A 27542-nucleotide genomic window follows, 5' to 3' on the forward strand; every position below is an offset into this window, starting at 1 on the left:
CTTAGAGATACAGTGTGGAAACAGGCCCTTCGGCCCACCGAGTCCGCACTGACTAGCGATCCCCGCACACTAACATCATCCTACACAGACCTGGGACAATTTATAATTATATCAAGCCAATTAACCTACAAACCTGTACGTCTTTGGAGTGTGGGAGGAAACTGAAGATCTCGGAGAAAACCCACGCGGTCATGGGGAGAACGTACAAACTCCGTACAGACAGCACCCGTAGTCGGGATCGAACCCGGGTCTCTGGCGCTGTATGATAGCAACTCTACCGCTGTGCCACCATGCCTCCTAATCTAGTTTAGTTTATTGTGAGGTGTACTGAGGTAGTGAACAGCTTTTGTTGCATACTATGCAATCAGCAGAAAGACTATACACGATTACAATCAAGCCATTCACAGTGTACAGATACACGATACGGGAATAGCATTTAGTGCAAGATAAAGCCAGTGACTTCCGATCAAACATTGACAGAAGCAGATAGTAATTCTATTATCTATATTACTGAAAGTAAGATCTTGACCACTTCCTGTTTTTCTGTTTCATGATTTTTATAAAAACGCTGCCACTTACGGCTGTGATTTTTGGCCATCTTACTCAGTCCCCCTCCGCTGCGTAGGACAAGAGGATTTTTCCCATCGATGAAAAATAAAAGTTATTAATGTTTAAAAAATGTTGACATTCTCTCTGCTGCCCCTGCTGTTGGGAGGGGGGAGGGTCTATAAAACACGGAAATTATGTGCCTCTCTGTCTCTGCAAGATGGACAATGTGAGAGGGTCACGTCTCTCTGAGCTGTGAATAACACTGAACACATGTCTACTCAACTGTAAGTGCTCTTGATATGGTTTGAAAATGAAAATGTGGTCGCTTTGAAATGTTGCACTGCAAATGGCTGTCGGTGGTGATAACTGCTTTGAAATGTTGCACTGCAAATGGCTGTCAGTGGTGGTAACTCCTTTGAAATGCTGCACTGCAAATGGCTGTCGGTGGTGGTAACTGCTTTGAAATGCTGCACTGCAAATGGCTGTCGGTGGTGGTAACTGGACAACTTCCTGTTTGCACTGTATATTGATTTTTGATAAAACGCTCCCATTTACGGCTGTGATTTTTGGCCATCTTACTCAGTCCCCCTCAGCTCATCAGATGCAGAGGATTCTTCCCATCAATGGAAAATAAGTGTTTAAAAAAATGTTGAGAATCTCTCTCTTGTCAATCACGCCATGAAGGCCATGCCCCTTCCGGTGGGATGGATTATAAAACCCGGAAGTGTGGGTGTGGCTCAGTCTCTGCAAGATGGGGGAGGGCGAGGTCTCGACTCTGCCTGAGCTGTGAATCAACTGAACACATTGAATGTCTACTGAACTGTAAGTGTGGTGTTTTGTGTGGTTTTATGGTGGTTTCACACTGCTTGAAATAGTATGAAACTGCATTTGAATATGGTGGCCTTACACCCTACATGAAATGGTATGAAATTGCATTTAAATTTGGTGGCCTTGCTACCTGCATGCAATGGCATGAAACTGCACTTGAATTTGGTTGTCTTGCACCCTGCTTGAAGTGGTATGAAACTGCACTTGAATTTGGTGGCCCTGTACCCTGCTTGAAGTAGTATGAAACTGCACTTGAATTCGGTGGCATTGCACCCTGCTTGAAGTGGTCGGAAACTGCAATTGAATTTGGTGGCCTTGCACACTGCTTGAAGTGGTAAGAAACTGCACTTGAATTTGGTGGCCTTGCACCCTGCTTGAAATGGAATTTCAAGGAATAGCCGTGAGTCAATTGCTCGCCCACCAGCCGTGAGTGAGCTGCCAGCACATCAGGCCTGAGTGACTCAGCTGTCACCCCAAGAATCCATTTGGCGCACAATGTCCATACTAGCCCTCGGGACACCAGTCCCTTCAACCCACAATACCCATACTAGTGCTCCAGAATGCCCCCCCCCCCCCCCCCCCTGCACTATATATATAATTTTTGTCTCTAATTCATAAGCAGGTGGTGGATAACCCCCTCCCATTCCCACACTGACCTTTCTGTCCTGGGTCTCCTCCATTGTCAGATTGAGGCCCAACCCAAATTGAAGGAACACCTCACATTTTGGTTGGGCAGCTTCCTCCTCAGCAGTAAGAATATTGACCACTAACTTCAAGTAACCTCTGCCTTCCCTCTCTCTCCATCCTTCTCCCCTGACTTGGTAGGTTGGAACATTTCCTCTCTAAATCTTTGTTGGAATTTGGGACAGTTAGATGCCTATATATATATATATATATATATATATATATATATATATATATATATATATTAATATATATATATATATATATATTAAACGGCAAAATTGTTTAATTTTTGAATTGCAGAATTTTATTCTTTTGATTCATTTGGTTACAAGATTAACTGGAAAAAATCAAAAGTATTAAAAATCTAACCGTTATACACTAACTAATGCATCTAAAAGAAAGAAAGATGAATTCAAACCAAAATCATTCAATATTTTTTAAAATGAAAGACTTTAATGATTCTCGATTTCGTCCAGCTAATTGCAATCGATCAATGATATGTTTTGCGATTTTTGCATTAACTTTTTTTAATGACACATTTCTATCATTGCGACTTCAAAAACTTTAAATATACTTTGAATTACATATTTAGCAGACCAAGATTAATACCTCCTTAAATTATAGTGTATGCCTTGTTATAGTAAAAATTCTTGTACCCTGGATGTTCACTCATTATAACCCATACAAATAAATGGTGCACAATTCACAGAAGCTCAGTTATGAGGTATTATATAGCTGTTAAATTTAACAAAGAACTTTACTATGTGGTCACATTATATTATTGGCAGACAAAACAGCTTAGTCCCATCAGATTCCGAGGAAACAGGTTACTAACAAACTCTCCTCTGGATCATATGAGCATCAGGGTTTATGTATTATGTTCCACCAAGTACAATGTCACCTACATTTGATCAGTGTAGGAAATAACGTTTGATTTTCAGGCATTTGTCGCAATGTCAGAGGGCAGTCCTCAACAGTAGAAATTACCATGACATCCTGTTAAGTGCACAAATATTTTATGAACAACATTGTTGCCGATTTGCTTCTTGCTTATAAGCCTTTCCTTCATAATATTGCACCAATTGTTAAGAGCTTAAACACAGTAAATCAATACCAAAAATAAAGTTCCATGGCATTTAATGAAATTATTTTAAACTTTCAGCAATGGACTACTAAACCTTTGAGGAGTCAAATGTTATATTAATTTAATATATTCTATCATAGTTTAAATTAATCTAGGGATATAAGCAGATGAAAACAGCAGCTTTCCAGAAATCAGGTTATCCTGATTAGCATTGCCCAAATTAAGTTACATGTCAGGTGAGGTTATATTCCAAATATAGATACATTTTTGAAATGCACACTTGAACTGATTAATAACAACAAATTTGGTGTGGAAATTTATGCTGCTATGGGATCCTGTTCATTGCACCAATCTAGGATACTTTCATTTCTGCCTCAACATACTGGTGAACTGTGTTTATATATGGAAGATTTTGATGAATATATTTAATTCTTACAATACAGGACAATAATATCCTGATCTCCACAAGCTAGATTAAAAATAAATAAATTGAAGGATATAGTACAATTATTAAATTGATATTGGTTTTTGCCAAATTAATATAAGAATTAGATATGTCTAATTTGTAGGTTTGCATTAATGGACAAACTACAGAAATTGTGCCAGATGACAATAATAGATTTAAATATTACAACGTGGCTTATTTTTGCAAATTGAACTAACTGAATGGTATATCAGTGATGCCTTTAGTTAAAGTGGCTCTTAAAGAACTAGTTAATTAGAAATAAAAATATCCTATTTTTCACCATAAATTGCATGATGATTGAAATAGATATATTTATTGTGTGCTAAGTTCACGTCTTTATGGAATATCAGTCAGTGACTCGGTTGCATGCCTTCCAATGGCTGTTCATTTTGTATGCTCATCCAACTAACAGGTACAGGGTCATCTGAGAGGCATATGTCTGCTAAAGTTTCAATTTTTGACCAATTGTGATCTTTCTTTGAGGTTAGATCAATCAAATAGGACCGCCAGTGAGCATTTCTGTCATGAACCTAAAAGCAAAATACAACATAAAAATAAATATTAGTGAATGTAATTTGAAATTGTATTAAAATGTTTGTTTTCTCTAAAGAGATACAGCGCGGAAACAGGCCTTTTGGCCCACCGAGTCTATGCCGACCAGCGATCCCCATACACTAATACAGTCCTACACATCGGGGACAATTTACAATTCGTACTGAAGCCAATTAACCTACACATCTTTGGAGTGTGGGAGGAAACAGGAGCACCTGGAGAATACCAACGTGGTCACAGGGAGAACGTGCAAACTCCGTACAGATAGCACCTGTAGTCAGGATCGAACCCGAGTGTCTGGCGCTGTAAGGCAGCAACTCTACCGCTGCATCACCGTGCCGCCCCTCGCTATATCAAATTTTTAAATATTCAGCCGTAATCGAAAAACATGCAAATGGGCGCAATATTAAACAGGTTTTAAGTCCTGCACAGAAAGCAAGTAGGCTCTCTTGGTGAGGAAATAATTACTGTCTGGTTTTGTAATTAGTTCAGATGTCACGAGTAAACGGTTTAATAGCACTAAAAATTAATGTAATAACCAGACAACCTTAAGAAAACAGATTAACAATAGACATTAAAAATTCAGGCCTAGAATAATCATTATTGCAACATGAACAATAAATCGGATCATAAACAGGAACATGGCGTCAAGCAGCATATAAACAGATCTGTGTACCATGCTCATGTTGACTATCAAGTAACCATCTATTCTACATTAACCCATTTACCAGCACTAGGTCTTAGACCTTGATACCGTGGGCCGTTAAGACATCCATTTTAATGTTAATGTGGTCTAGAATATCCCTGTCACTTCCCCAAAATCTGAAATTAAAAATATCCTTCTTTGTGAACACAGATGAAAAGTATTATTTTTAGATCTCACCCACATCCTGTGGCTCCAAGTACATATTGCTCCTCTGGTCATTTACCAGGCTGATCTTTTTCCCTGCTCACCCTCTTCATCTTAATATACTTAAGAACTGCCTTGGGACTTACAGAAAAATCTGAACACATTAATCTTTCACACTGTTTCTTAATACAAAATAGCTGAAGGATTTTGTCACCCAACAGTTTAAGAAGCTTTAACATGAATCATTCCTTCAAGGAGAAAGAAGTAGAGGGCAAAACATTCCTCCTTATAATCAACCATTCAATGCCAAGAATACATTTGGGGGGGGGAGGGGGGTTTGGAACAGCATGACTAGAATATTTTAAATATAAAATATATTTTAAATTAAGCAGAAAGCATGCATTATCTAAAAATAGGAAGCACCTACAGACACATGTCTTCTCAATGTGGACATATCTGTGAAAGTCCGCTCACAAGCCTTGCACTTGTAAGGCTTCTCCCCTGTGTGAATTCGTTGGTGACGTCGAAGTGCCCCTTGTTGGGTAAAAGCTTTTCCACACAGTTCACAAAAATATGGACGTGTGTCTGTGAAATATAATAAGATTCCAGTAAAGCCATCGCAAGTAACAGAGATAAAATATTGCAATTTTCATACTGAATAATTAAACCCAAATGTGCAGTGACAGATCTCCAGTTGCTTGGCAATCAACTGATCTCAGACCTCGAGTCTAAAGAAGGGTCCCGACCCAAAACGTCACCAATCATTTTTCTCCTGAGATGCCGCCTGACCCGCTGAGCTACTCCAGCACTTTGTGTCCATCTTCAAACCAGAGTTGGACAGGTACATGGATAGGAAAGGTTTAGAGGGATATGGGCCAAATGGGACGAGCTTAGATGGGGCATCTTGGTTGACATGGATGGAAGGGCTGTTTCTATGATCTATGACATAGTTCTTTGTGGCCTGTTTTGAAGGTATGTAGAATGACAAGAACAAATCTCATCTCTATGAGGTGGTGAAGGGCTGCTCCAATTGATGTCTACTGCTGGCACTCTAAGGAGTGAAAAGTGGAGATATTTATTAAGTGTTAAATTTTCAAATTTAAATGTGAGCATGAATCAAGGACATTGATTCTTGGCTACATTATGCTAAATGAGCTCAGGCTGGGCAGAGATCAAGTATCTGCCAAAGCACAATCAACACATGCATTCTTCCATGGTGAGGTAGATAGAATATCAATGGATCTCATGCGGCATGAGTTAGCAGTAAACCTGATACAAACATGGAAATATAAATTCCAGTATTCAAAAGACCTGCAAGGCTCCTGTGGCAATTTGATGAGAGGAAATTCTAACTCCTACTGTTAAGAGTATTTGCCCATCTCCAATTGGCAACACTGCTGCTGACAGACAGTATTACTGCATTTGCTGGCAATGAAGACGCAATTTTTACCCTAAATTAAGGCCCGAAAATGTACATGCGTCTTGGAGGCCGAAGGTTAGATTGTTAGCCAAGAAAGATAGACTTGGCTATCCCTCAGTACAGCAGCTGTAAAAAGACAGCACTGCTGAGGGGAGGGGGAGAGAAGAGTTTGTTCCACAGCTTGTGGGGAATAAACCAAACCCTTGATCCTTGTGTGGCAGTCCTTTTTCACAATTTAGCAACTCAAAATGGGGGTGAGTCCTCCACGCAGGTGCGTCTTCATTGCTGAGAAATACAGTAGTTTTTAGTTTAGTTTAGAGATACAGCACGGAAATAGGCCCAGGGTCCGTGCCGACCAGCAATCCCCTTTACACTAGCACACACTACATACTAGGGACAATTTACAATTTTTACCGATGCCAATTAACCTACAAACCTGCACACCTTTGGAATGTGGGAGGAAACCAGAGCACCTATGGAAAACCCCACACAGTCATGGGGAGAACATACAAACACTGTACAGACAGCACCTGTAGTCAGGATCAAACCTGGGTCTCTGGCGCTGTAAGGCAGCAACTCGCCACCATGCCACCCAATAGCATTCTAACTGCAGCTTTTATTTTCTGTTACAGCTGACACAAACCTTATTGAAACGACTCAGAGTCACGTCAGGTTTAAATATCAAAGTTTAAAACAAATCCTTAGTCAATATCTACCATGTTGCCAAATGCAACTTCAAAATCAATCTGCAGCTGTGAGCAGTGTCAGAAGTTAAAAGGGTTGTTTACAGTGCATCGTGTACATGTTCTGTTGTGCTGCAGCAAGCAAGAATTTCATTGTTCTCTCTAGGACATATGACAATAAAATACTCTTGACTATTGTTTGATCAATTAAGTTAATCGTATCAATATCTAGGCTTTCACGAGATGTTGCAGGGCCCTCTCCATTCCCCATGGGGTAATAAGAGAAGTCTTACATTAGAAACTTGATTTGGAAGGAATGGTTTATAATCAACTATTCTTTGCTAAGAATGCATTGTTGTATTGTGAGGTGGAGTAGCATGACTAAAATATTTCATTAATTTAAAGTCCCTCAGACTCTAGGAAAGTGGAATGTTCCACCTAAAAATGATCCAGCAAAAAATGATACACACCAGTGTATCAGATTCCTGTTATGAGATTACTTTTTTAGCCTCTCCGTCAGCCACTGAGATCATTGGCATCGGTATTCCTTATGCTTGCTGTTTTTAGCCAACAGAAACGTTGAGATTTTTTGACAGTTGTTTGGCACCATTCTGTATTGACACCAGGTTTAAAATGGCGCAGGCTCATCAGGTATATTACCCAAACTTGGAGCTGGGAACCTGTAGTGGTGAAGATGAAGAATAGTAACAGGGATAGGGAACCCAGTTACATAGGGAAAATAGAGAAGTTGAGAATGTATCTTTAAAATTGTGAAGTTCCAATAAATATCTACCTCACAGCGAGTCCTTTTATTTAATAGGATTAACAGAAACTTTGTATTTACAGATAGATTATGTGGATACATTAATCCCCTTTAATAGAATTGTTACAGACCTGCATGGATATTGCTGTGTTGTGCCAAGGAAGCTCTCAGACCAAAGGTTTTCCCACATGCATCACATTTATAAGGTTTTGCTCCCATGTGACATCGCTTGTGACATTTCAAATACTCATTGGTGGCAAAATGCTTCCCGCATACATCACAGCCATAAAGGCGCTCCCCTGCAAGAGAAATCAAACAACGTTGTCCATTACTTGCAAAACCAAATTTATTTAATTCTCAGATTTTAACCATAAGCGTGCCAATTGAGAATTTCATTTATAACAAATACAAATTTCCTTCCAGTTTTCTCTGCCCATATTCTTACCTGCTCGTTTTAAATTGGTTCTTCCCTGAATAAACTAAACAAAGCAATGCTTCTTCCCCCTCCAAATTAGATAAAGTGGCCATTGTTCATTTAAAAGACCGAGTAAAGATTGCTAAGTTTTTTCCTTATCCAATATTCATGCATGTTTAGTTCCACTAATACTGATCAGTTTCCCTTCTGGTGATAAGATTAAAAAACTCAGCTTACTTGAAGAATCAAGATGATATCTTCCTTTGTTCAATCAATAGATTAATTAGACATTCTTCTCAAGTACCACCATTTGAGCAAAATAAAATAAGAAAACTAACATTTTCCTTAAATATTTCTTTTCGAGAAGCCAAATACAATTTATCCTGAATACAAGGTTTTCCTTTAAGTGTTCTCAAAGTCAAAGTATTCTTTATTGTTAATCAGACCTTTTGGTCTGCACAAAATTTTGTTGCCTTGCAGTCATACATATAATAAAAATAACAAAAACACACAATAAACACAAATTTAACATCCACACAGTGAGTTCACCAGTCACATCCTCACTGTGATGGAAGGCAAAAGTCTTTGTCTCTTCCCTCCTTTCTTTAAAAATATTGGTTGGTAGTGAGGAAGAGCAAGAGATAACTGTTCACAAATAGTCATACAGCACAGACCTTAGGTCCAACTCATCCATACCAACCAAGATGTCCCATCTAAACTAGTTCCATATGCCTGCTTTTGGCCATATGCCGCTAAACCTTTGCTACCCATGCATCTGTCTGTGTCTTTAAAATGCTGTTAAAGTACCTGCCTCAACTACCTTCTGTGGCAGCTCGTTCCATACATCCACCACCCTCTGAGTGAAAACGTTGTCTCTTAGGTTTCTATTAAATCTTTCCCCTCTCCCTTAAACCCATGTCCTCTGGTTCTTGGTAAAAGACTTGTGCATTCACCTTATTTATTCCTTATTTAGGAATTCTGATGAGAATTCTGTAGCTAGCAATCTTTTAGAGCATTACTTTTAATAATAAATTATCATCTTACATAAACAATTTGGGACCAGTATTGCATCTGGAAGAAAAGCATCCTATTTATTCTTTGAGTGTAATAGCCAGTTATTCTGATTGATTTTGCTTCTAAACATGGTATCCTCAAAGGGCATTGCTACATTAATGCAAGCTGCCACAATCATTGTACACCTAATGTATAATGATGCACTGAATAAGGTGAAACCTAAAAACTGCACAGGTTTAGATACCTGGCCTTTTCAATGGTTAACGTGGCGGCAGATTCAAATTGATAACGGTCCCTTTAGCGAGTCGGCTTCAATTGCCGAATGTGGTAAATTTCCACCTGGGACGAGGCCTGGACCTACCACCGACGAGGGACCACTGGGGGGTCGCCCCGATTGCGGTGGTCTGCAGCGCTTTTGGCCGTTCTTGGCTGTGGAACGATCTTCAGCTGACAGCCGACGGCTGTCGCCCTGCGGCCTTCATCGCTAGCCGTTAAAACCCTGCACGCTGCCCGGAGAGGACACTGGCGTTGATTGTTCGCCGCTTCTCCGCCCGCCATTCCCCCCCCCCCTCTTTTGTAACCTGTCTGTTACCTGTCTGTGCACCATCGACGCTGGACACCTCCCTGCACCAGCGACGCTTGATCCTTTCTGCACCCGCACCGCTGGACAACCTCTCTGCACCTGCACTGCTGGACAACCTCTCTGCACCCGCACTGCTGGACAACCTCTCTGCACCTGCACTGCTGGACAACCTCTGCACCTGCACTGCTGGACAACCTCTGCACCTGCATTGCTGGACAGCCTCTGCACCTGCACCGCTGGCCAACCTCTCTGCACCTGCCCCGCTGGACAACCTCTCTGCACCCGCACTGCTGGACAACCTCTCTGCACCCGCACCGCTGGACAACCTCTGCACCTGCACTGCTGGACAACCTCTGCACCTGCACTGCTGGACAACCTCTCTGCACCTGCACTGCTGGACAACCTCTCTGCACCTGCACTGCTGGATACTCTTTGCACCCTCATCGCTGGACAACCTCTCTACACCTGCACTGCTGGACAACCTCTCTGCACCTGCACTGCTGGACAACCTCTCTGCACCTGCACTGCTGGACAACCTCTCTGCACCTGCACTGCTGGACAACCTCTGCACCTGCACTGCTGGACAACCTCTGCACCTGCACTGCTGGACAACCTTTTTGCTCTCTCACTGCTGGACACCTCGCTGCACCCGCTCTGCTGGACAACCTCTCTGCTCCCTCACCGCTAGATACTCGCTGCACCGCTCTGCTGGACAACCTCTCTTCACCTTCTCTGCTGGTCACCTCTCTGCACCCTCACTGCTGGACAACCTCTCTGCTGCTTCCTGCAGTTGCTCGGGCTCCTCATCATGCTCAAATACTCAACTCTGCAACTGACTGGTCTCTTCAACAACTACATCCCATCCTGCATCCCAGTCATTAAACAGCTTAGACTTCTACGTCGACCACGTTACATCCACAGAGGCTCTCGACGCAAGCTTGTTTACTTCAACCACGGACATTCCATTCCATCTGCTCACTACCACGCTCTGCCCCCCCTCAACCGCGTCACCCCCCCATCCCAGCTGACCACACGCACTGTCAACTGGGACAACCTCAGATCTCTCCAGCCTGCCCCCATCCCTCCACCCTCTCACAATGCCAACTTTGCCCTCCTCAACACCCAGTCGCTCAACAACAAAGCCCTTGCCCTCCATGAACTAATGCTTGACTACACTCTAGACTTCCTTCTGCTCACTGAAACTTGGCAACAACCCAATGTCTTCTTCTTCCTCAATCAAGCATCCCCACCTGGATTTAATTACATACCCAAACCCTGCCCCTCCCGCCATGAAGGTGGCCTCGCTGTTATTTTCAACCAGAACTTTCCGATCACTGAACTCACCCTCCCCCCAGTAGCATCATTCCTCGCCTTCAAAGACCTTTCCTCCATGACAGTCATCCTCATTTACCGGCCACCTAAACCAAACCCCTCCTTCCTATCTGACTTCACTGAACTCCTCACACTTGCCTCATCTCTCTCCCCACGTCTGCTGCTACTTGGTGACTTAAATATTCACATGGACACCCCCACCTGCAAGCTCGCATTTGAATTCGCCTTTTTACTTGACAACTTCTCTCTCACTCAGCACGTCACCTTTCCCACCCATGACAAAGGTCACATCCTTGACCTGGTCTGCTCCACAAATCAACCGGTACTCGACCTCCATCCATGCCTCTTCCCCCTCTCTGATCATAAGCTTATATGGTTCACCATCCCTTCTCCGACACCTCGCCCCCGCTTCCTCCGAGAAATCACCTTCCGTAATCTAAAATCCATCGATCCCCACCATCCCTCTGACCTGCTCTCCATCACTCTCCCCCTGGACTCAACCCATATCTCACAAACCATCTCAACTCCACCTTGTCTACCTCCCTTAACGCTCTGGACCCCTCAAAACAAGAACCGTAACTTTTAACACATCTTCACCTTGGTACACACCTGCACTTCGTAAGCTGAAACAGACTGGTCGCCGACTTGAACGACTCACAAAGAAATCATCTCTCACAGTCCACCATGAAGCTTACAAACACCACCTCACTACCTACAAAGATGCCCCCATTGCTGCAAAATCTGCCTACCTCTCCTCCATATTCACCGACCCCTGCCTTAACCACAGAACCCTCTTCTCCACAGTGGGCAACCTCCTCAAGCCTCGAGCCAACACTCTCCCTACCTCTACTCCGGATCTCTGCAACTCATTTCTCCACTTTTTCGCTGACAAAATCAGCACCATCTATCAATCTTTATCCCCTGTACCTGACTCCCCATCATCTACTCCACCACCTACCAAGGCCCCTCCTTTCAACATCTCCACTGACCTCCTTACCCTTCTCCACACTGCTTCCTCTCCCAGTTTGACCTGGTCACCCCTACTGAAATCTCCAAACTCATTAGCTATTCCAAACCCACTACCTGCTCCCTCGACCCTCTCCCCACTCCCCTGCTGAAGTGCTGCCTCCTCGTTCTCTGCCCCTACCTCATTAATCTCTTCAACTCCTCATAGTCCCAAGGAATTGTCCCCTCTCCTTTCAAAACTGCTGCTGTCACACCAATCTTAAAGAAACCTGGTCTTGATCCCTCCTCTCTCATTAACTACCGCCCAATCTCAAACCTCCCCTTTCTTACAAAAACCCTGGAGCGTATCGTCGCGTCACAACTTCATTCCCACCTCCTCGCGTATAACCTATTTGAACCCCTCCAATCTGGATTTCGCCCCCTCCATAGCACAGAAACTGCTCTCCTCAAAGTCCTCAACGACCTCCTCACCTCTGCTGACACTGGTTCCCTCAACATCCTCATCCTCCTCGACCTGAGTGCGGCCTTCGATACCGTGAACCATAACATCCTGCTTACCAGACTTAAAGACCTTGGCATTGAAGGTTCTGCACTCAGCTGGCTCCGTTCCTACCTTTCCAACCGATCCCACTTCATCTCTCTCCATAACCATACCTCTGCTACAGCCACAGTCACTCAAGGCGTTCCCCAAGGCTCTGTTCTCGGTCCCCTCCTCTTCATCATCTACATCCTCCCCCTTGGTCATATACTCCGTCACTTCAAACTGGACTTCCATTGCTATGCTGATGACACCCAGATCTATCTCAGCACCAAGTCCCCCACCACCCCCCTCTCTCCCATATCAACTCCTGCCTGTCAGCCATCAAATCTTGGATGCAACTCAACTTCCTTAAATTAAACAGTAACAAAACAGAATTTCTCTTCATTGGCTCCAAATCAACTTACCAAAATTAACAACCCCACTCTCACTATTGACGGCACCAATGTCTCCCCATCTCCTCAGGCCCGCAACCTTGGCGTGATCTTTGACTCAACCCTCTCCCTTAAGCCTCACATCCGCCATGTTGTCAAAACATCATTTTTTCACCTCCGCAACATTGCCAAAATCAGACCCTCTCTCACACCCCCCGCTGCTGAAAGACTCATCCATGCCTTCATCTCCTCCCGACTGGACTACTGTAACTCTCTTCTCTTTGGCATTAATTCCAGCAACATCAACCGACTCCAACTGGTCCAGAATGTAGCCGCCCGACTCATTACCCACACCAAATCCTGGCACCACATCATCCCAATCCTCAAAGAACTTCACTGGCTTCCCATTTCCCACCGGATCATCTACAAAATCCTGGTCCTCACCTACAAAGCCCTCAACCACTTGCCCCCCCCCCCCCCCTTATCTCACTGACCTCCTCTCCCCCTACCAACCCTCACGGTCCCTCAGATCCATTTCAGCCGGTCTCCTCTCCATTCTGAAATCCAACCTCTGCACTTTTGGAGACAGAGCCTTCTCCAGGGCAGCTCCCAGGCTCTGGAACTGCCTCCCGCAATTGATCCGAACTTCTAAGTCCCTCACCATCTTCCAGTCCCGCCTCAAGACCCATCTCTTCACCTCTGCATATCCTTAGTCCCATGTCCCCCTCCCCTTTGCATCTCTGTCTTACTGCTCTATTTTGTTTTGTTCTTGACTCACCATGTAAAGTGACTGAGTCCTTGAATAGAGCTATACAAATAAAATGTATTATTATTATTATTATTATTATTATTATTAACGTGAGATACCCTGCAGCAATGAATAATTACTTCACAAGATTACTTCATCCATATGAACATCATTCAATTTTGAAATGATAACTTTAGAGAAAATGTGCTCGGTATTAATTTTTTAATAGGCCAGATAATGCAGGACACAGATAGCACCAGATGTTCGCCTCTCGCTTGATACCAGTAGCTACACTGACCTTTTACTGCGGTTGTTTTACAGAGGGAGTGGACTGTGAGTGTCAATGAGGCTGTAGCCAGCAGAAACTGCCCTGCCCATCGATTACACATTTGACCCTCCGTCAGAAAGCCTGTTCCACTGCTTCCACTTGTTCCTGAATATCAGGGTCATTTACAAGCAGTTGACAAATATTTAATTTTTAGATATTGCATAATAAATTTAGAATTTTTAATTCAATATGTGAAAATATTCATTTAACTCAAACAAAGTGTGGGGGAAGCCCCATTGAAGTGGAAGGGGGGGTACACTAAATAACCACAAAATATGGCAAAAATGACAAAATTCGGTTTAAAATGGCAGAATGTACTCCATGATTATTTCATAAGATCATAAGTGATAAGAGCAGAATTAGGCCATTCGGCCCCTCAAGTCTACTCTGCCATTCAATCATGCCTGATCTATCTCCTTCCTACCTCCTAACCACATGCTCCTGCCTTCTCCCCATGACCCCCGACACCCTAATAATCACGAATCTATCTCTGCCTTAAAAATATTAATTGACTTGGCCTCCACAGCCTTCTGTGGCAAATAATTCCATATTCACCAACCTCTGACTAAATTCCTCCTCATCTCCTTCCTAAAGTAATGTCCTTTAAATCTGGTCCTGGAATCTCACATCCGTGGAAACATCCTATCCACATCCAGCCAAAGGTTTCAAAGGTATTTTATTGTCATGTGCACCAATTAAGGTACAGTGATATTCGTATTACCATACAGCTATACTAGAAAAAAGCAACAAGACACACAACTACATAAAAGTTAACATAAACATCACATTCCTCACTGTTATTGAAGGCAATAAAGTCTAATCTTTTTCCCTAATTTTTCTCCCGCAGTCGGGGCAGTCGAACCATCCGTCGGGGCTATCAAAGTTCCTGCAGCCGGCAATCGAAGCCCCCGTGTCAGGGTGATATAAGCCCCCACGTTAAAGCTCCTGCGGCCTAGAGCTCCCAGAAGTCGGTCTCTAACCAGGGATCGTGAGCGCCACGGTGTTAAAGTCCGCAGGCTCACGCGGTTGGAGCTCAGAGGTCGATCTGAAGAAGGTCCATCTGTCTCCTCAGATCCTGGTGAACTTCTACCGCTGCACCATCGAGAGCATCCTTACCAACTGCATCACAGTATGGTATGGCAACTGCTCTGTCTCCGACCGGAAGGCACTGCAGAGGGTGGTGAAAATTGCCCAACGCATCACCGGTTCCACGCTCCCCTCCATTGAGTCTGTCCAAAGCAAGCGCTGTCTGCGGAGGGCGCTCAGCATCGCCAAGGACTGCTCTCACCCCAACCATGGACTGTTTACCCTCCTGCCATCCGGGAGGCGCTACAGGTCTCTCCGTTGCCGAACCAGCAGGTCGAGGAACAGCTTCTTTCCGGCAGCTGTCACTCTACTCAACAACGTACCTCGGTGACTGCCAATCACCACCCCCCCGGACACTTATTATTATTTATTCAAATCGTTTGCTATGTCGCTCTTCAAGGGAGATGCTAAATGCATTTCATTGTCTCTGTACTGTACACTGACAATGACAATTAAATTGAATCTGAATCTGAATCTGATCCCCGACAAAGGGATCGCCAGCTCCATGATGTTAAGTCCTGCAGGCTCCTGCAGATGGAGCTCCCAAAGTCGATCTCCAGCAGTGGCCGCCAACTCCGCGATGTTAGGCCGCAGTGCGGACGGTGATACGATACGGAAAAAAATTGCATGTCCATCGAGGTAAGAGATTTTTTAAAAAGGTTCCCCCAACCCCCACATAAAACAATCTAAAGGACACTAAAAACAGACATTTAACACATACTAAAAAACAACAGAGAAGGAAAGGACAGACTGTTGGCGAGGCAGCCATTGCTGGCGCCACCCGGTGGACTCCATCCAATTCATACCTGTATGTGTTCTCTTGTGACCATTTAATTTAGCTTTATCGGTGAAACAGGCTCCGCAATCCTCACAAATATAGGGTTTCTCTCCAGTATGTGATCTGCAATTAGTATGAAATTATTTGAACATTAAACATTTGCCATTCTCCAATAATAATTTCAAAACATTCCAGACATAAATCTGGACATATCTGTCCAGACATGTACATATATATATATAAACAGACATATATAAAGACAAATAGATTTATCACCACATCACCTGACCTTTTAAAAAGCTAGGTAAAATTAAAATGCTTTGTATATAAGTATTACTGCAAATTGTAGAACTCTCCAACATGTGTATAATGCCAGCCAATGATTTTGATGTGTTTTACCTTCTTTCACATATTACTGAAGAGGAAATACAATCAAATGGGTAACATGGTTAAGCAAGGAGTTATCTAATTCCAACTCTGGTAGGCATACATGAGGAGATACCTTCCTTCCCACTTACCAAGCTATTTAGGCATCACATTAGACCAAACCGAAGTAGATTTGCCAGCCAGAACTTTAAATAATTAAACAAATGACCACCAATTGAGATGGGGATGGACTAGGGTGAAACCTGGCTGACCTTTCTATCAAAATAGAAACACACGCGCACGTACGCACCCACACAAAGCTATTAGGGAATAAACATAAACCAAACTTAAAGATGTGACCTTGTATGAATTTTGAGCTGGGATGGTTGGGCAAATCGAGAATGGCATATAGAGCACTCATAAGGCTTCTCTCCTGTGTGTGTCCGCATATGGAATACCAGTGCTGTTCGTGAACTTAAAATCTTCCCACAAACAGAGCACAACGGACGTTTTATACGCCCCTCATGCTTCCGAGCATAGTGAGTCCGCACATCTCTTTTCCTCTTAAAAGTTGCATTACATAGAGTGCAAGCAAAGTGTCTTTCATCACTGTGAACGCAAGCACAGTGCTCTTTCCAACTGTTGTGGGTTGCAAAAGCCTTGCCACAAATCTCACAGTGATAGACTTTTCCTGGTAGGGACTGGTGAACATCTTTGCAGTGTATCACATATTCTTTCCGGGACTCAAATTCATTATCACATTTATCACATTTAATAACGTGATTTGATTTCTGCAATCTTCCTCGTTTGTTGACTTTCTTTGTTTTAAAGTCCTCGTCAGAATCATTTGGTTCAGGATCATGTTCATTTGAGTAGTCTACATCTTTATCGTTTTCATCTTCATTCTCTGTGCTATTTTCTTCATTGCCCTCTACTCCAGATTCTTCTTCTTCATCATCTTCTCCACTATCTTCGTCTTCATCATCTCCACTATCTTCGTTCCTGACATGCCTTCCTTTGTTTAGTAGAATATTTTGTGCATTTGCACATTTTGTATCTATGCCTTTCTTTTCTTCCGTTTCATTTATATTATTACACTCTCTAATTTCTCTATTAGATGTATTCTGTTGTTCTTCATCACATGTTTCTCTGTTATCGCTAATGTTCATGACCAAGTCATTATCTTCTGATCTATCCCATTTGTCTCCATTACTACTGACTTCCATGGCAACACCAGCAATTTCATCCGGCTTATCTACCTGTGGTACAACTTTCCAGTACATAAATGGTGGTTTCTTCTCTTGACCAGATTCGTGTATCTTTCTGTAAAAAAAAAACACAATTTAAACTAATATTTCTTAAAGTTTGAGAAGTATAAATGTATTCTTTCTGAACAAAAGTAAACTGTATATGCCAAAAAAAAAACTGCAAAGTGCTGGAGAACTCAGCGGGTCAGGCAGCATCTCTGGGAAATAAGCTGTGTCAAATAATTTAGATTTGTCTCTTGAAACGCAATAAAAGAGTCTTCAGACAGCTCTGCAAAATCTCTAGAATGATACTTTCTATATTGAACCAAAATAAGCAAATAATATCTAGTGGCAGAGTCAATTGTTAAAAGATTACAAATTCCCAATATATTATGCCTTTTAAAAACTTAATCAGGGGGGTAGAAGGAGAGGGGGAGGGTGGGGGACTAGATAAATAGGGAGAGTACAGAGGAGATTTACTAGAATGTTGCCTGGGTTTCAACAACTAAGTTACAGAGATAGGTTGAATAAGTTAGGTCTTTATTCTCTGGAGCGCAGAAGGTTAAGGGGGGACCTGATAGAGGTCTTTAAAATGATGAGAGGGATAGACAGAGTTGATGTGGACAAGCTTTTCCCTTTGAGAATAGGGAAGATTCAAACAAGAGGACATGACTTCAGAATTAAGGGACCGAAGTTTAGGGGTAATATGAGGGGGAACTTCTTTACTCAGAGAGTGGTAGCGGTGTGGAATGAGCTTCCAGTGGAAGTGGTGGAGGCAGGTTCATTGGTATCATTTAAAAATAAATTGGATAGGCATATGGATGAGAAGGGAATGGAGGGTTATGGTATGAGTGCAGGCAGGTGGGACTAAGGGGAAAAAAAAATAAATTTGTTCGGCACGGACTTGTAGGGCCGAGATGGCCTGTTTCCATGCTGTAATTGTTATATGGTTATATGGTTATTATATAAACTCAAATATCAGTTAATAAGTGTATTCCACTTGGACAGATGAGAGTATAATTTTAAACTGCATCAAACATCAAGTTCGCCGCCGACACCACTGTTGTGGGACGTATCACTGATGGAGACGAGTCAGAGTATAGAAGTGAGATCGACCGACTGACCAAATGGTGCCAGCACAATAACCTGGCTCTCAACACCAGCAAAACCAAGGAACTGATTGTGGACTTTGGAAGGGGTAGGATGGGGACCCACAGTCCCGTTTATATCAACGGGTCGATGGTGGAAAGGGTCAAGAGCTTCAAATTCCTGGGTGTGCATATTTCCGAAGATCTCTCCTGGTCCCAGAACACTGATGCAATCATAAAGAAAGCACATCAGCGCCTCTACTTCCTGAGAAAATTACGGAGAGTCGGTATGTCGAGGAGGACTCTCTCGAACTTCTACAGGTGCACAGTAGAGAGCATACTGACCGGTTGCATCGTGGCTTGGTTCGGCAACTTGTGGCCCAGGAGCGGAAAAGACTGCAAAAAGTTGTTAACACTGCCTAGTCCATCATCAGCTCTGACCTCCCTACCATCGATGGGATCTACCACAGTCGCTGCCTCAAAAAGGCTGGCAGCATCATCAAGGACCCACACCATCCTGGCCACACACTCATCTCTCCGTTGCCTTCAGGTAGAAGGTACAGGAGCCTGAAATCTGCAACGACCAGGTTCAGGAATAGCTACTTCCCCACAGCTATCAGACTATTAAACTCAACTCAAACAAAATCTGAACTTTAATTAGCCTATAGCACTTTATATGTTTATTTATTCAATGGTATATGGACACACTGATCTGTTCTGTATTATTTATGCCTGCATTATTCTGTTGTGCTGAAAGCAAAGCAAGAATTTCATTGTTCTAATCTGGGACACATGACAATAAACTCTCTTGAATCTTGAAACACATTCAAGCAAAGATCAAATAGATCCTACTGAGAGGAGATATACAGGATACCAATGGTACAATATTGAAGGGAATTCTGAACATTAAATCAAACAGGCATAGAAATTGGTTTTACTACTGACTGCTGTATATTTACCTCTTCGACAGTACTAAGAATACTTCAGTTCTACTGACACTCCCTGACTGATGCAATCGGCGACTTGCGTAAACTCGTACTTACATAAACAACTCTATACTCAGTCCCCAGTGCCATAAAAGGCAGTTTGTAATTTCCACAACTCTGTTCGATCATTCACGTTTAGATCGGAAAGTGGCGGAGGCAAAGTGGCGGTGCTTACCAAGAAGGCTACTCGCCGCAAAAGCGCCCATGTGCAGCCGAGAAAGTTATATTAAATCTGACTTACATAAGGGTCGGGGAGTGCCTGTATACAGGATACCAATGGTACAATATTGAAGGGAATTCTGAATATTAAACCACACAGGCTGAGATACTGGGGTTACCACTGACTGCTGTGTATTTATTTCAGAGTACTCAAGAATTTATTGGTATCATTTTTGATTTCAGTAATTAAAAAATAATAATCCATGAGATACACTTTTGTAAAAAGACACAGATCAGTGAATTACGATAAATAACAATCTATATGGAATTGGAATACCTTACGTGTGTGTTGTATGCAGACCGCTGAGCAAAGCTGGCAGGGCAGTACTGGCATCTATAGGGCTTCTCTCCCGTATGTGTTCTGATGTGAACCGTCAATCCACATTTTGAGCTAATAACTTTATCACAAAATGGACACTTCTGAGGAGTCCTCTTCTTCTCGTGCACTCTCCTAGTGTGGTCGTTGATGTCCTTTTGGCGTTTAAATCGCTTGTCACACAACGAACACGCAAAAGGACGCTCATTGTTATGAACAGTCATTCTATGCTGCCTTAGGTTCTGATAATTGGAAAAAAGCTGAGAACACATACTGCAGCTGTACTTTACCACAATGGTTATACCATGCTCGGAAGTCATATGAGCTTGATAGGGTTTCAAAAACGGAAAGGTCTGGTGACATTTGTCACATGTGTAATTTTGAGCCATGCGTTTGGAAGCGCTCCGAGTTATTTTTTTCAACTCATAACCATCCGAAACTTCGGGTTCATCCTGTGTTCCATCTTCATCCTCCAGACAGTGGAGTTTCTTGATTACAATTCTAGTTTCTGGAGAAACAGCCTGGATTATTGAACTAATTGTGCAATTATCTTTTTCAGGAAATTCATTAACAATATCAATATTCTTTAGGTTCACAGTTTCTGTGGCATATGTTGTTAATTTACCCATTCCTGTGCTCGAATCAATGTCAGTGATTGACCCACTGACTTCTTTTATGTTTCCTTGTTGTACGCATTCATCCAATTGTGACTGGCTGTTCTCCAGTGTTTTCTTTTTGGGTAATTTGTCCCAAAGTCTGTTTCTCACTGGTGCAGCAACAATCTTGGATGACATCTCTGTTTCCTGGTCACCCAGATCACGTGAATGTGTCTTATTCCAATCACTTTCAGATTTACCAGCAAGCTTGTGTTCTTTGCAAACTTGTTCCTTCACATCGGATCTCTGAGTCGAAAGCTTCATCTTCAAGTGTTCACAGGCTTCCACAAGATCCTTACATTCTAGTCTTTCGGCAACCTCCTGCATTCGATATACATTCTGTGGTTCAATCTCTATTTTTGTCGTGTATACAAACTCCAAAAATGAGGTAAAATCTTCTGTATAAATATCCTGCAAGGTGACTGTGGCTTCTTTTTTCACGGATAGCTCATCCCGTAGGAATATTTCTTTAAAGTAATTGCTTGAGGCAGCCAACACTGCTTTGTGAACAGAAAATTCATCTTGAATTCCAAGATGCTCTGTATGGACAGTTACATCACACAGATGGCCAAACTGGTAAAAAGTATGCAATGCACTCAAAAGATTTGAAGCAGCATCCTTTGATTCCATAGTGACTTTGGATGGATCCATCTTTTTGGAATAAAAACAGGAAAATATAGAAATTAAGCTAATTGTTAACAAATGTTGCAATTGTAATCATTATTCATTGACTACTGTTGAAAGGCATATATGGACAACAGATTGGGCTATCAATTACTATCCATGTAAACAAACTGCCATAGTAATACATTTAGAATCTATGCTGTGTCAATAGTTTGATTTACGGTGATCATCTGAGAACCAGATGGACATTGCAGCCAACAGAAATCTCTTGCTGATATGAGGAGTGAGTTAATATCTGACATTAATAAGGTGAAGGTCATCACAACCTTTCAGGATTTAAAAAAAACCTAAATAAAATACCAAAGAGCAATACAGACAGCAATAGCAAATGCTTGTATGCAATTCAGCAAATCTTGGGAAATTTCAAGGGAACCCCCCCCCCCCCCAATAATTCTAATGTTAATTCGAAACTTAGTTTGTTTTAACTAAGAGAAACAGACTATAAACTTGCATTAGTATAGGACCATTCTCATTCTCTATATGCCCTGAAATACATAAGTGGGTGGCATAGTGGTGCAGCAGTAGAGCAACTGGGACCCAGGTTCGATCCTGACTATAGGTGGTGCCTGTACGGAGTTTGTATGTTTTTTGCTGTAACCCTGTGGGTTTTCTCAGAGTGCTCAGGTTTCCTCCCAAATTCCAAAGATGTAGGTTAATTAGTTTGGTAAAATTGTAAAATGGTCCCTCGTGGGTAGGACAATGCTTGTGTATGGGATGTAAGCGCCTGTTTCTGTGCTGATCTAGACTAAACAAAACTAATGTACATGCATCACATTGCTCTAATGCAGCAAACATGGTTGTTGATGTGCACATAGCATAGCCCTAAAAATAACAACGAGGTAACAACAAAGATGATGCACATTGTGAGTGGCAAACATACCATTCAACTAAGATGATTGAGAAGGATGCAGCCTTTTAATAGATCAGTATTTAGATAGCTTGAAACCTGGAATCAGCATATGGAACGTGTTTCTCTATTCATTTGATGTCGGCTATTTTAATCATCAATTTCAATTATAAATCTTTTTGCACACTCTCAGAAGTCCCACCAGGGACAATCAGAGCAAGCAGTCTCTTCCTGACAATACATCAGTGAAATGAAAAAAGGTGTGAATGTCCCTTCTTCCAGAGGATTAAAGGCAGTGATTTTGTAGTTTCTTTAAAGAATGAAGCAGGTGAGCTGATGTGATAAGTTTGTTTAATGAACAGCAACTGTATACAAAGGAAATCAATGTATAAGTGCAAGAAATAAAAAGTGAAATGGGCATTGTGTTTTGCATTGTAATGGAAAGATTAATATCAAATAAAACCTTTGGAGCAAATGCTTATTGAGACAATCTTCTATGGAGATCCTCCAAATTTTGCAACTAACCAAATGTTCACAATATTTAACAGAAAAAGATCTCAAAAATGTTTTGCATAGCATGACTCCAGAGTAACTGCAGCATTAATGTCTTTAAAAGTTCCAAATTAGTTGAATGTTTTATTAAATACTCAAAACTAAAGATAATTTATGCTATGCAATGCATTGCAAGGCATATATTTTCTAATCACACTTTCTTCTACAAGAAAATTTTTTTTTTTATCATATGCCCATTTATATCATTCTCCCTTTCATCCCGAATATCTGATTGGAAGTTAGTTTTCTTCTTGAATAATATTCCACATTTATGTAAACATACGTGAGATAAACATCAAATCCCCAAATCATTCTCATCTAAGCATATTGTCATTGAACCATTAAAATAACATATCTTCCTTAAAAAAAAACATCCCCATACATAGGATGTGAACATCTCTACCAAAACGAACACTTGTTGCCCATAGATGGTGCCGAGCTGCCTTATGGATGAGCTTGTGTTTAATCAGGGAGGTAAAGGTCAAACCCATGGCTGTGTGCCTGGAGTTACACATATGCCAGCCTAGGTAAGGGAAAGTTTCTTTCCACATTAGCGAATCAGACGGCATTTTATGGCAATCTATAAACAAATCATAATCATACTTTATTAGCCAAGTATGTTTTACAACATACGAGGAATTTGATTTGCCCCATACAGTTATACCCAGTCAATAACACACAACAAATAGTTTTGTGGTTTTTAATACCTTCAATAGAGCTTTACTTCAAGGTATAAATGTCTCTCAAAAGCCAGAGCATCATTGGATATATGTGTAGATTGTGGTCCTTTACACTCTGCCCAAAAAACCTTAAGGAAAACAAAGATTGAGTTCTTAAAACATTTTAAGTAAGATTACATTTACTAAAATTAATTACTGTACTTTGTTATGGATTTAATACATACGCATCTCTTGTGACTATATTTTATTTTTTTAGATTGTTAGAGTACACTGAGAATATATATTTAATACTAAAACTTCAAAGTACTTGCTGTTACAAGTACAGTAACCCGCTCAAAATGCCAGTAAAATTCTACAATGCATATCATAACAACTCGTTGCATTAATATGTTTTTCCTCATGTAGTCCATGGCTCATTCTATCACTTTATACCTGTATCATTTGGTTTGTGATCCTTCTATATCTTCTCTTGGCTAGACTCTTCATGATTTCAAATATTTCCTTTAAATCAACACACAATTTTCTTTGAACCATGGGAAATAACCTGCTTCCCCACCTTACCCGATAATCAAAATTTCTCATCTGTGGAGTTTTTCCAAATTAACCTTTTCCCACCCTCTCAAAAGATCTTCACATTCTCCCTGGAGTACTATGCACAGAATTAAATGCAGTACTGAGAAAAACATGTGTTTTATAGTGGGTGATTGTAACATCTTTGCTTCTACACTCTTGGCCTTTATTTATAAATCCTAGCTTCTGTGTGCCTTTGTAATCAGTTTCTCAATCTGCCCTTCAATGATTGGGACATATTCAGATAACCACATTTATGTGGCATGTTTTCAGGCCTTCCTGTTTTTAAGTTGGAAAAATCCAGTAAATTGTAGGAAAGAATGAATTTAATAGTTTTGAAGCCAAAGAGATAAATGTTGTGCGCAAATTATGTGCTAAACGTTATCCACTGAGGGTAAGAATGAAGAGGAACAGTAGATGATACATTTACAGATAAGGAAGAACAAGAAAGAAGTGTTGTTTTAAAAATTAGTTTAGAGATACAGTGTGGAAACAGGCCCTTTGCCCATCGAATCCATGCTGACCAGCAATCACCCATACACTAGTTGCATACTACTGTTTAGGATCGATGTCGGATGCACAGTGAAAAGGGGCAAGAAGTGATAGATATCCAGAGGCCTGTTTGCATCTCAACCGAGAAGTTTGAGAATATGAATTCAGTAAAAAGAAGTCTGGTAATAATTAAAGTTTTATCACTAATGGCTTGACTAATGTGTTATTTTAAAAAATGGCTTATTAATTATCTAAGAGCGATTCTGCAGAAACCGTTGATTTAAGCACATGCTAGAGAGACAAGTGCACTGAAGCACTGGCATGATCAGGTACCTGTTAGGATTGGCAACAGTCACAAAGCAAGAAAAATGTTGGACATGGTAGACTGCCTGCCAAGATGTCAGGGAGCAAGCTGCCTTTGGTTAGAAGTGGACCAAGCCAATTGTTGCAGTCACATCTTCCACAGTCTACATGAGATACAATAAAACAGCAACTCTCTGGACCATCAGCGCCTTCCTATTTAATCCATAGTCCTTGCTGAAGGGTGGGTTGGATTTTGTCCTCAATGGGATTAACAAGCAACACCAATATTAACAGGTACAGTGCCTCCATAATGTTTGGGACAAAGAACCATCATTTATTTATTTGCCTCTGTAGTCCACAATTTGAAATTTGTAATAGAAAAAAAAATCACATATGGTTAAAGTGCACATTGTCAGATTTTATTAAATGGTATTTTTATACATTTTGGTTTCATCATGTAGAAATGACAGCTGTGTTTATACATATTCCCCATTTCAGGGCACCATAATGTTTGGGACCCGTATCCCTCTAAACCAGTCCTATCCACGTACCTGCCTAATTGCTTCTTAGAGATTGCGATAGTCCCTTCCTCAACTACCTCCTCCCGTAACTCGTCCATACACCCACCATCCTTTGTGTGAAAAAGTTACCCCTCAGATTCTTTCCCTTTTACCTTAAACCTATACCCTTTGGTTCTCGATTCCCCCACTCTGGGCAAGAGATTCTGTGCATCCACCTGATCTATTCCTCTCATACACTTTTTATACACTTTTATAAGATAACCCCATTTCGTCCTGCGCTCCAGGGAATAGAGACCCAGCCTGCTCAACCTCTCCCGAAAGCTCAGACCCACGAGTCCTGGCAACATCCTTATAAATCTTCTCTCCATCATTTCTAACTTAACAACATCCATCCTATAACATGGTGCTGAGAATTGAACATAATACTCTAAATGCAGCCTTACCAATATCATATAGGTTTAAGGTGAGGGGGAAAGATTTTATAGGAAGTATAGTTTTATAGGTGAGTATAGAAGCTGGGATATAATGTTACAATTGTACAAGGCATTGGTGAGACCAAATCTGGAGTATGGTGTACAATTTTGGTCGCCCAAATATAGGAAGGATGTCAACAAAATAGAGAGTACAGAGGAGATTTACTAGAATGTTGCCTGGGTTTCAACAACTAAGTTACAGAGATAGGTTGAATAAGTTAGGTCTTTATTCTCTGGAGCGCAGAAGGTTAAGGGGGGATTTGATAGAGGTCTTTAAAATGATGAGAGGGATAGACAGAGTTGATTTGGACAAGCTTTTCCCTTTGAGAATAGGGAAGATTCAAACAAGAGGACATGACCAGAATTAAGGGACAGAGGTTTAGGGGTAATATGAGGGGGAACTTCTTTACTCAGAGAGTGGTAGCGGTGTGGAATGAGCTTCCAGTGGAAGTGGTGGAGGCAGGTTCATTGGTATCATTTAAAAATAAATTGGATAGGCATATGGATGAGAAGGGAATGGAGGGTTATGGTATGAGTGCAGGCAGGTGGGACTAAGGGCTGTAATTGTTATATGGTTATATGGTTATAGGAACATGAAGGGCAACTTTTCACCCAGGGGGCAAAGGGTGTATGTTACAAACTGCCAGAGAAGGTAACTGAAGCAGGTACGATGATATGTTTTAAAATACATTTGACAGGCACAGGGATAGGAGAGGTTTAGAAGGATATGGGCCAAACGTGGACAGGTGGGACTAGCATAGGTGGGGTATCTTGCATTGGCATGGACAAGTAGAGCTGAAAGGGACTTGTCTACTACATTTGTGAACCGTCATCTCTTGTTCTTCCTCACTACCAACACAGGTTCTGCATATCTTCCCTCCATAGCCCTGCAAGCACATTCTCAGCTCCTGGACCTATTCCCCTTGACCCACACTGGCCTCCCTTACCTTCTCCTCACCTGCCCTCCATCCATGTCCCACCTGTTCGCCCTTACCCACACTGGCCTCCCAATACCCTTTCCTCATCTATGCCTCCCTCCTCCCTCACAGGCGCCTCTTACTGAGCTGCCAGCCCCCCGCCTCCCTTCTATCCCCCTCCCTACTACTCCATCTCCCTCACTTACCTCCTCCCTCCATTCTACCTCTCCTCCCTCACAGCCCCTCCTCTGTACCTCTCCTCCCCTCCCCTCACTCACACCGCCCCTCCTTCCTCTCCCTCCCCCTCACACCCCTCTCCTCCACGGTCCTGACCAACCCGTTAAACCCTTTCCCCGGCAACCAGAACCTACCCGGCGGTGCGGTGCGGTGGGAGGGGAGGCGCGGCGCCAGCAGCCTCTAGGCCGCCATCCAGTCGACGGCTGCCGCCCGTTTCTCTCTCCCTCCCCTCACGCGAGGAGGAGCCGACGAGGCGCGAGCACGGGGCGGGCCAGGCGGGCGCGCGTCCGCGTGCACGAGCAACAGCGGCAGCAGGGAGGGAGGGAGGGAGCGCGCGCGTCCGC

The 27542-nt window shown here is 42.2% G+C and overlaps 1 protein-coding gene across 1 annotated transcript; it reads right to left on the reverse strand.

Moving 5' to 3' along the window:
* Positions 1-2495: 2495 nt before the first annotated feature.
* Positions 2496-27455, reverse strand: LOC129699303 (GDNF-inducible zinc finger protein 1-like). Its single transcript, XM_055638966.1, has 8 exons — positions 27333-27455; positions 23713-23813; positions 20228-21573; positions 16771-17733; positions 16073-16167; positions 8014-8181; positions 5444-5601; positions 2496-4144 (listed from the first exon to the last, which is right to left on the reverse strand). Exons 3-8 carry the CDS (start codon positions 21571-21573, stop codon positions 3965-3967), a joined length of 2910 nt encoding a protein of 969 aa, XP_055494941.1. The 5' UTR covers positions 23713-23813; positions 27333-27455; the 3' UTR covers positions 2496-3964.
* Between the last annotated feature and the right edge of the window lie 87 nt (positions 27456-27542).

The sequence above is a fragment of the Leucoraja erinacea genome, chromosome 8 (assembly GCF_028641065.1).
Source record: "Leucoraja erinacea ecotype New England chromosome 8, Leri_hhj_1, whole genome shotgun sequence".
Taxonomy (NCBI): Eukaryota; Metazoa; Chordata; class Chondrichthyes; order Rajiformes; family Rajidae; genus Leucoraja; species Leucoraja erinaceus.